General features: G+C 37.7%; 1 protein-coding gene across 1 annotated transcript in view; it reads left to right on the top strand.

Moving 5' to 3' along the window:
- The window catches only part of RXFP1 (relaxin/insulin-like family peptide receptor 1), a 29,743-nt gene extending 21,286 nt beyond the window's left edge, over positions 1-8,457 (top strand). The window contains exons 12-17 of the mRNA XM_008945623.1: positions 832-903; positions 3,266-3,334; positions 3,572-3,801; positions 4,983-5,393; positions 5,861-6,079; positions 8,156-8,457. Coding sequence (XP_008943871.1) covers positions 832-903; positions 3,266-3,334; positions 3,572-3,801; positions 4,983-5,393; positions 5,861-6,079; positions 8,156-8,457 — 1,303 coding nt within the window. The remainder of the gene's footprint in view (positions 1-831; positions 904-3,265; positions 3,335-3,571; positions 3,802-4,982; positions 5,394-5,860; positions 6,080-8,155) is intronic.
- Positions 8,458-9,866: the final 1,409 nt, after the last annotated feature.

The following is a 9,866-nucleotide window of genomic DNA, read 5'->3' as shown; positions in this document are numbered from 1 at the left end:
GGAAAGAGTTCAAAAAAAGCATAAGTTACTATAACCAGAAAGACAGTCACTCTTTTTCCAGTGACGTGTATACCAGCAAGTTCTCAAATGCTGCTGCTGGAAAGGCCCAGTTTTTCTCACACAATCCAAAACAGGCAGTAGTCACAAAATTTAAGACCTCTCTGGTAAAGAGGGGGTAGTATGAGGAATAACTTACTTTTTTGCTTTTCCAGCATCACTTGGATCCATCACAATACACTGGGGCAACCAAGTGTGTACAGCTGCATTTATTGAGTTTCTGCATTTTAGTTATATTGAAATGAAAGTATAAGAAAATGTTACAAGGAGAAGGAACAGGGGATATATCTAGAAACTCTTGCACAGAGTGAGTGCATCTAATGTTAACATCTGTTTTTACACCCTACTGCCTCTGTTTCTTGAACTCACACAAATTATTATAAAAAAATGGATTTTGGCAACTAGCAAGGTTAATTGTAATTTATTTCTAAATGTGCACAGTTCAGTTTGGTTTTTTTTCACTCGAATTACAAGCCCAAGAATTTTAATAACTAAATATTTCTATAGTCAAAAACTTAAAGCATCAGGCTGTGGAGACAGTTCATGTGTACGTACTACATTGCAACAGCGCGCAATGATCTGACTGCTCTTTCTACTGGCTTAGCAAGCTGAATAAAACTAAATGAATGTTTCCATTTGCACTTGGGACTTCTAACTGTACAAGTCCTTCCTACAGGACTGGAAAAGCAAATGGGTTACGTAGCTTGACTTTCTTTTTAGAGCAAACTGTAAGGAAGATGTACAATGTTACTTATGTCTATGTTGTATTTACAGGAACCTTTCTTACAACCCCATCAAGAAAATACAAATAGACCAGTTTGATTTTCTAATTAAACTCAAATCCCTGTAAGTATCAAGTTTTCATATTTTAGTGGTATTTCCTTTGTGATTATGCACATCTCCTTCAGAAAGACATGATCCAGAAGGTGCGGGGGGTGGGGGTGTTGTATTGAGAATTTGCCCTTGAAATGGTTTGTAGTTCTGTTGATGACCCTCAGCAGTTTAAGCCTGGAAAATAATTACTAGCAATACTCAACTTTTCCTTCCTACTAGTTTCATAATGGAAATTTTTCCAAGAAAAAGAGACCATAAATTCAGCTCAGAGAAGGCTATTGTCTTTTCTGCTATTCCAGAACAAGAATCATGCAACCCTTTTTTGACTTTGCACAATTTTTTCACAGGGCTCAAGGGCCATGCAAGGTCCACTTGGGGCTATTAACAACATGGGCAGGTATCATTAGCATAGGTAAAGACAGGAATTATAAAAGAATTTGGTACATGTACAAGTTTAGAGATGTATTTCCATTCTTACAGAATGAGCTCTTAATGCCATGAAAAGAACAATATAAACCAAGTAGGATTCAGCTGCTATGTCCAAAGGAGGTGGTAATTTTACCAATCTTCTTGAAAAGTTTAGGGGGAGTTTTTGTGGGTGCACTAACACAGTAGCTCTAACTTGAATTCTGCCAGCAGAGCTTTTCTTAAAGCTGTGTGATGGTCCAGTTACAATCTTGCAAATTTGAAATTATCCTGCAACAGATTTAAGTACACCTTCACAAGCCACTGCTCATCTGCAATAACCAGCTTGATAGAACACAGCATTGGGACTTGTCAGTCAACATTTCAAAATCATAGAATGGTGTGGGTTGGAAAGGATCTTTAAAGGTCATCTAGTCCAACCTCCCAGCAGTGAGCAGGGACATCTTCAGCTATATCAGGTTGCTCAGAGCCCCATCCAATCGGACCATGGATGTTTCCAGGAATGGAGCTTCTACCACCTCTTTGGGCAAACCTGTTCCAGTGTTTCACCACTCTTCATTGTGAAAAATTTCTTCCTTATATTTAGTCTACATCTACACTTTTTTAGTATAACAATCATTAACCCTTGTCCTTTTGCAACAGGCCCTACTAAAATGGTTGTGGCGCTGTAAAAAGGTAGGATAGGAGCATAGTAAGAATTTATGATTTGACCCTTGAACTGTAGCCAGCAGTGCCTATGCCTTTGTTGACCAGTTGAAATTCAGCTAATTTTGTTAAATGGCTAATGACCTGAAAATACTGAATCTGTACAAATTTCATGAAAGTAAGCAGCTGACCACAGAAAAGAATAAATAATTACCTCCCTAAAAGTCAGGCTGCAGCATATACTTTATTCATTATTTAACACAAATGATCTCTTGCAACTTAGTGACCATGACCTTCTGTGTTTTTAAGTCAAGTTGTTAAATCTTGAGATAGATCTGTAGGAAACTGTACATTTCAGCAGTCTGAAGAATAGAAATTGCTTCTTTGCTAGTTCAAAACTGTAAGAATAGCTGGGGAAAGCACAGTCTAAGATTCATTGCAGTGCTCAAATAAAACTAACATACTTCCATACTGGGGGCTTTTCACTTGTCCCCTAGACCCAGCAGCCCATGGCAACTACCCAGTAAGACCAGTACCTTTCTCCACTTTTGCCTAAATGTGCTCAGAACTCACATGAATGTGGCATTAAACAGTGAATTCAAATAAGGTTCCTCACAAGGAAAACCAGACTTCTGACTTCTTATGTGTCTAACCAGTGGATGGGGTGGACTGGAAGAATACAAAACCTGAAATTCTAAAAGAACAACTTGCACAGTTACACTTCACTGATCTAGCATTGCAGGGGAAATAAGTGTTTTTTTCAATATATCTTTTTTAAAAAGTTAGAATAAGAAATCCCACCTACATGTCACAAGAAAGCCAGTGTTTTCCCTTACATGCCATGTTCTGTGTCCCAGCTTCCTGCTGCTCTCAGCACAGTGAAGACTGAATTCCTGCACTGGTGTGTTTTTCTAGTAAAGCAAGCCTTGGGATAAAAAATAGAAGAGATATGTAAAGTATTACTATTGGAAAAAGTTATTATTTTCCTAGAGAGGATGAAAGAACATCAGTAGAATGATACTTTGAAAGGGCAACATAGTAACCAGAGATTGCACTGCAGAGAGCACTAAAAGAGCCTTTTCGTGATTTTGGATGGACAGTGCGTTTATCAGAATTAACTGAAGTTTATTTTATTCCACTTTAGCTTTTATGCAGACTTGCAGTTCAAGTTTCAAAGGGATGACAGATTAGATGCAATTAAAGTTCATGTCTAGTTTCCTGTAATCATAGAAGCACAATTAAATGCTCATGAAGTTTGTTCTCTTACTGCTGACTTTCTATGGCCGTTTACTGTTTACAGCAGCTTGGAAGGCATTGAAATTGCAAACATCCAGAGAAGAATGTTCAGACCCTTGAGAAACCTTTCCCACATGTAAGTAGATTATTCCAGCTTGCTTTCTTTGGTAGGAATTTTACAATTTATGAAATACCGGGTAATCGAAAACTAAAGTGTATGAAAAGCAGCATGTAAGCAGCTGTCAAACTTTAACAGGTTTTAAATAATTTTTGTTGTTTCAGAGTATGTTTTCTGAGTAGTTACTAGAGACTTTTGATATTCTGCTACTGAAATTACAACCATCTCTTATCTGCTTTTCTTCCCCACAACCAGATATTTTAAGAAATTCCAGTACTGTGGATATGCCCCTCACGTGCGCAGCTGCAAGCCCAATACTGATGGGATTTCATCCCTAGAGAATCTTTTAGCTAGCATCATACAGAGAGTGTTTGTCTGGGTTGTATCTGCCATCACCTGCTTTGGAAATATTTTTGTTATCTGCATGAGGCCTTACATCAGATCAGAGAATAAGCTCCATGCCATCTCAATAATGTCTCTCTGCTGTGAGTACTCCATGCATAAAAGAATATTGGTTTGGTCTGCTAAAAGCATGTGTGATATTTGTTGTTATAATATAGTGATATATCTCCAGCACTGGATTAACTGACCTTTCACGCTGTTGTGAACAATAATATAAAATGCTGTACCTTGCGTGCCAGGAGGTCTCATTAAATGCTGCCTTTGGCAGCTGATACATTCCAAAGGTTTTACATTTGATTTTAATGCTGTGGGTATTGTGTCAAATTCCCACTTTCTTCAGCAAAAAAAAAAATAAATTTCCAGATTTTTCAAAAGCCCATAAACCCAAATTTTACTACATATTTTTTAGTAAACAGCAGTTTGTGCATATAAATATTGTGTTTAATATTGTCTGTTTTGCACATAAGCAAATGGTTACTTATGCAAATATAGAAGAAAAGCAATCCCTCTTAGCTCCCCAATATTAAGAATTAAGATTTATTTTTTTTAATTTAGTCCTAAAAGCAAGACAAGTTTATGGATGAAGTATTTAGCAGTGAAGCAACTACAATCTTGAGTACCATGTCTCAATACAGGAGACTGTATTTCACAAGTGCAATTAGTTGCATCTTGAAAGGTAATTGACAACAGTGTATAAAAAGTTTGCAACGTTTCCAAACACGGCATGTCATCTATTTTGAAACTTTGTTGTTTTCATGAGAGCAATCTGAATTCTATGCAAAATTTCTAGCCAAAATACCTGAGAAGCCTTCAGCTGTATATTGACGTCTCCTCTTCCCCCACTAGTTTTAGAAAACAATGCATGTCAGTTTTGAACTAGCATAAGGTGGACAACCCCAAACTAAACTTTGAATCCAACAGAGATGCCCCACTCAAAGCAAATTATCTTAAGCCAAATGTTAACATAAAAGGAGTAAGACCTGATTAGGAATGGGTTGCAAGATTATTTCTATAAAGGAAGGCATATCTGTTTCTACTTGCAGCTTGCAAAGGAGAAACAGAACTGAATTATACTGCCTTAATTGTAAGTCACAATAGCATTCCAAATATAACATGGATTTTATATCTCTGTGTTACCCAACTTATGTACCCATATATATATATGTGTGTGTGTGTGTGTATATGTCTGTTTTCCAATATACCTATACACAGAGAATGGGAAATTCAGATGTGTAAATAATGATGTTGAGCACTGTGCCCACAGGTGCTGACTGTCTGATGGGAATATATTTATTTGTGATTGGAGCTTTTGATCTTAAATATCGTGGAGAATACAACAAGCACGCTCAGTTGTGGATGGACAGTATTCATTGTCAATTGGTGGGATCGCTGGCTATTCTGTCTACAGAGGTGTCAGTCTTACTGTTGACTTACCTGACTTTGGAAAAGTACATCTGCATAGTTTATCCTTTTAGGTGTCTGAAGCCCAGAAAATGCAGGACAATTTCCATTTTGATTTTTATCTGGATAATTGGGTTTGCTGTTGCTTTTATCCCACTGAGCAACAAGGAATTTTTCAGGAACTACTATGGCACCAATGGTGTCTGTTTTCCTCTTCACTCAGAACAATCAGAAAGTTCAGGAAGTCAGATTTATTCTGTTGTCATTTTTTTAGGTAAGTTGCATTTCTTTTTTATATATGATTAGAGTTACAAATTAACTTAATTTTCAAACCTTGTGTCTAGGTGCTGCAGTAAACACTTAAAGAATTTTTCCAGACCAAATATTTTATTGTAGTAGATAGATATTTACATACCTTAAAATGCATGAAGGGCTGAAAAAGTAGAAAGAAATTGATGATTATCAAGTTCCTGAGTGAATAAACTTTGTCAGATCAATGGTAAGACCAGAAGAGAAATACATAGTTTGGGTCAGATGGCAGCCATTTGTCAGGTGTCAATGAATGAAATAAACAGCCGAGTAGAGGTAAAAATTCAGTGTTAGGTGAAGGAAGATTTTCTGGCCATTTAATTCTATAGGACTAGCAGTTTAGATTAAACATTTTTCTTTACTACCCAGCTTGCAAGTAGGTGATGTGGAATTATGCTGTTAAATTATAACTAATGTTAACTTCTTAAACAGGTGTAAACTTGGCAGCTTTTATCATCATTGTGTTTTCCTATGGGAGTATGTTCTACAGTGTTCACCAAACAGCTATTACAGCTACTGAAATTCGGAATCATATTAAAAAAGAGATGATCCTTGCTAAACGTTTTTTCTTCATTGTATTTACTGATGCACTGTGTTGGATACCTATTTTTATATTGAAACTCCTTTCTTTACTTCAGGTAGAAATACCAGGTATGTTCTTTCTTCTGTGAGGCTGTTTCAACTGTGTCTGTCTGAAGAGTGTTTTTTCTACTTCAGAAGAAAAAGAACGAAACGTATTGAACTATGTTACTATAATGAACTTATGTTATATCTCTCTATATATGAACACATAATGAATTGTATAGTTTTACTACTGAATTGAACTATATTACTACAATCATCACAGATTACTCACCTTTGAGTCAACCAAAAAAAAACCCCAAAATCAAATTTTTCAAGTCTATCTCTATAGAATAACTGTAGAATGTTCAAAATGTATTTGAAAGCCAAAGCTGAACGGCATTGGCTCTTCTTACCTTACGGCTTTTGCTGGTTCTGTTGCCTAAATATGGTTCAGGGCAATAAAGTGCTTCCTATCTTGATTTACCAGCATAATTGTTATCCTGAAATAACTTTCTTATAGAAACTGGTATTTACAGTACAAAACGTTAAGTTACATAAAGCTTTGCTTACCTTCTTTGTGCTATGAATATATTCCCATGCAAATATAATGTAACCTAAAAGATTCAACAGTGCAACTTATTTTTTTTCCTTCTCATTGCAAAATCTGTATATGCCAGAAAAATAGTCTCTTTACACAGGGCTTGTAAACCCTGTTAGAAAGAACGTGTGAATATGAGCAGTATCAGGAGCAACAGGTGGTTCAGACTCAATGTACAGGTACATAACACAATATTATGTTGGTGAGAAAACACTTTAGCTCAGAGGTTTCGTCTTATGTGTTGACCAGGAGTGTTGGGAGTAATTTTTTCAAGGTCTTGACTTATATTTCAAGTATCTGGAAGTTACATTGATTATGTCACATATTTTCAGTTATTTTAAGTCTTCTAAAATGCTTCTTCATAAAATTATCAAACTACCTAGGAAATTTTAAAGAAAATACTGTGAAAAGTAGAAGGATACCTTGAAGAAATCTTGCTGAACCACAGTGTGATCTTGGGTTCAGTAAATTACCGTTCTGTGTTAGATAAACCAGACTAAACCGTAATTATGCATTTCACAAAATTAAAGACGGCAAAGATAGTTGTCTGTTTACAGAAGTTTTAAACCCAGTTTGATAGCATTTCTTTTTCATTGGGGATACACTGTGATAGCTTTTGAACTAGGCATCTGCTTGTTTCCAAAGTTGTAGCAGTTTTGGATGTGATGGGCATCAATAGGAATGTACAGACACTGCAATAAATTTATAAAGCCTGCGAAGGGGTGGGGGGTGTGAAAGAGAGAGTGAAAGAGAAGCTTTTTGAGCAGCTCAGAACAGTTCTATAGTCATTTTATAAATCAAAGCCACAGACGGCACCCATCAACACCTTTCAGCACTTTAATCCTGTCCCTTCTTTGCCTGCCCCTCAGGTAACATCTCCCAAACAGTAAAGGATAAGAAGAGGATGATGTAAAATGCACAGAGACTGATGTAGGCAGAGGGAGTGCAGGAAACCTTCAGACAGGGAGACAGTGTGAACACAGAAACTCTTACCAACAGGGCAAGAAGGAAGCAAGGAGGATGCATACCATGCCCTTTTGAGGGGGGAAGAATGGAGCAGTCCTGGTGCAGAGGAGAAAACCAGTCCCTGAGGGGATGCAGGGACTGGAGGATATTGCTTTGCAGGACAGGACATCAGGGACATCATTAGGATTGGATGTAAATAGTCGTGGGGAAAGGATGAGGAACAGAGATCACAAAAAGAGACAGGGAGCAAAGCAGAGACGAAATTTTTTGGGGAAAGAAAATGGGGCTCAGCCAGAATAAGAGAAGTGCCAGGGCAAATAGGGAGCTACGTTATAGAAGAGTGAGAGGGATAAATGGAACTACTGAGAAGGTAAAAAATGTCAGGTTTTGCAGGGTGTCCTGGGAACAGGGAGGTAAAAAGGCAACACAAGTGTAACAGTGAGAAGAAAAAGAAAAGTGTCTGTTGTGACGTGAACTTCGCCTAGGATCACAGCTCTCCCCAGGAAGCTGTGCTGCACAGGCACCACCTGCTTGCAGTAATTAATGGGTATGGACACTGGAGCCTCTATTACAGCTTCCTTTCCTTTTTGTCCCCTAAGGTACCATAACCTCCTGGGTGGTGATTTTTATACTGCCAATAAATAGCGCTTTGAATCCTCTTCTCTACACGTTGACTACACGACCTTTCAAAGAAATGATTCATCAGGTTTGGTATAATTACAAGCAAAGAAGATCCAAAAGAGGTAAAGGCAGTCAGAAAACATACGGACCATCATTCATTTGGGTAGAGATGTGGCCAATGCACGACCTCACGCCGAAGGTGACGAAGCCCGTGCTGTGTATGGACTCCTCCGACGCTTCGGTGACCACGCAGTCAACGAGGCTGAATTCGTGCACCTAAGTATGTACTCCATCTTCACGGTGACATCTGCACTGGGACCTCCACACCTCTGGGCTTACTGCTTTCCAGCAACGAGGAGAAAAGAGGGAGGTGTGACACCTGGGCTCACACAAACCAAAACACGAAGAAGAGGGAGCAGTGTCTGTTTGCAGGTAGACCTGGCACAACAATAATTTTACTGTCTCACAGTGGTACCTGACATTCTGACAGCTCCTCCCAGATCTGAATGATAAGTCAGTTGTTGGGGTTTTTACCTCCCAGAAGCCAGGAGTGTGAGGAAAAAAAATGAACTGTCATTTAAAACACCTCACCCTGGAAGCAGAATGTTTCAAAATCATCTTTCTCTGGGGGGAAAAAAGGTTATTTTCATTAAACTTTACTTTTTTTAAATTCCTCATTTCAGCAGCTGAATTTCTTTTAGGTGTTGATTGGTTTTCTCATTTTTTCTCCCCAAAATTTCTGACTGGCTGTATTTATGCTGCATCAGCTCTTAAATGCTTTAAGGAGCAATAGTCCTAAGGAAAATATTTACATTTAATAATTAGACAAGTTTATTAAATCTGTCAAAGCCAAACAAGTAAAAATTTTATTCTTTTTAGAATTTATGAACTACTTCATTCATGTAAAGATGATCCTGACATTCTAATAATTATTCTAATTCAGGAAGAACCAGAACTGTGGGGAAGAAAAAAAAAAAAACGCACTTTTTTTTTCTCAAATTATTATCTCCCAGCCATGGCTGGTGAAAGCTTTCCCCTCCAGAAGAGTGTCCTTCCTTGGAAAGACCGGACTCAGTATCCCAATGTCCTGGTGCTGCGCTTTTCCTCACTGTTTCTTAGCTCCCCTCAGCTTGCAGGCTTCAGCACGTTTCAGTCTTAAGACGTCCATCTCTGTAAATGGAATAATGGGAAGTGGCCAGATAGAATTAGTGGGTGTCACAACACCTATGTTTTAATAACTGTGTGCACCTGACTGGATGCATTATGATTAAAACAACTTAAGGAATGCAGCCATTCAGCGCTTTTGGGGGCAATTTTTTACTTCCCATCATTACAAGGGTAAAAATAATGTATCCCATGTGAAACAATCCTCTAAAGGTTTTTTCTTTGCATGTACTTACTGAAGAGAACCTTTTCCATTATGAACTACTCTGACTTCCCTAGTTCTTTCAGTACCCTACTCACAGTCTGGTGGCCTGGAAGCCCACAAAGGTAAAAGAATGTTTCTTCTGTGTTGATGATTTGAAGATTTTAAAAATGGAATCAAAAGATACTTCCATTGTTTGCACTTAACTTCTTTAAGAAGTAAGAAGTAGATTTTTAAAGTGTGACTCACACTTCAACTGTTTACAGAACTTTGGATTATCTTGAAGATTGTTAAGCATCTTGTTTCCACTACTGTATGTTCTA

The sequence above is a fragment of the Merops nubicus genome, unplaced genomic scaffold (assembly GCF_000691845.1).
Source record: "Merops nubicus isolate BGI_N331 unplaced genomic scaffold, ASM69184v1 scaffold16838, whole genome shotgun sequence".
Lineage (NCBI taxonomy): Eukaryota > Metazoa > Chordata > Aves > Coraciiformes > Meropidae > Merops > Merops nubicus.
Note: the sequence above shows the minus strand (reverse complement) of the source record. Positions and strands in the feature narration are given on the sequence as shown.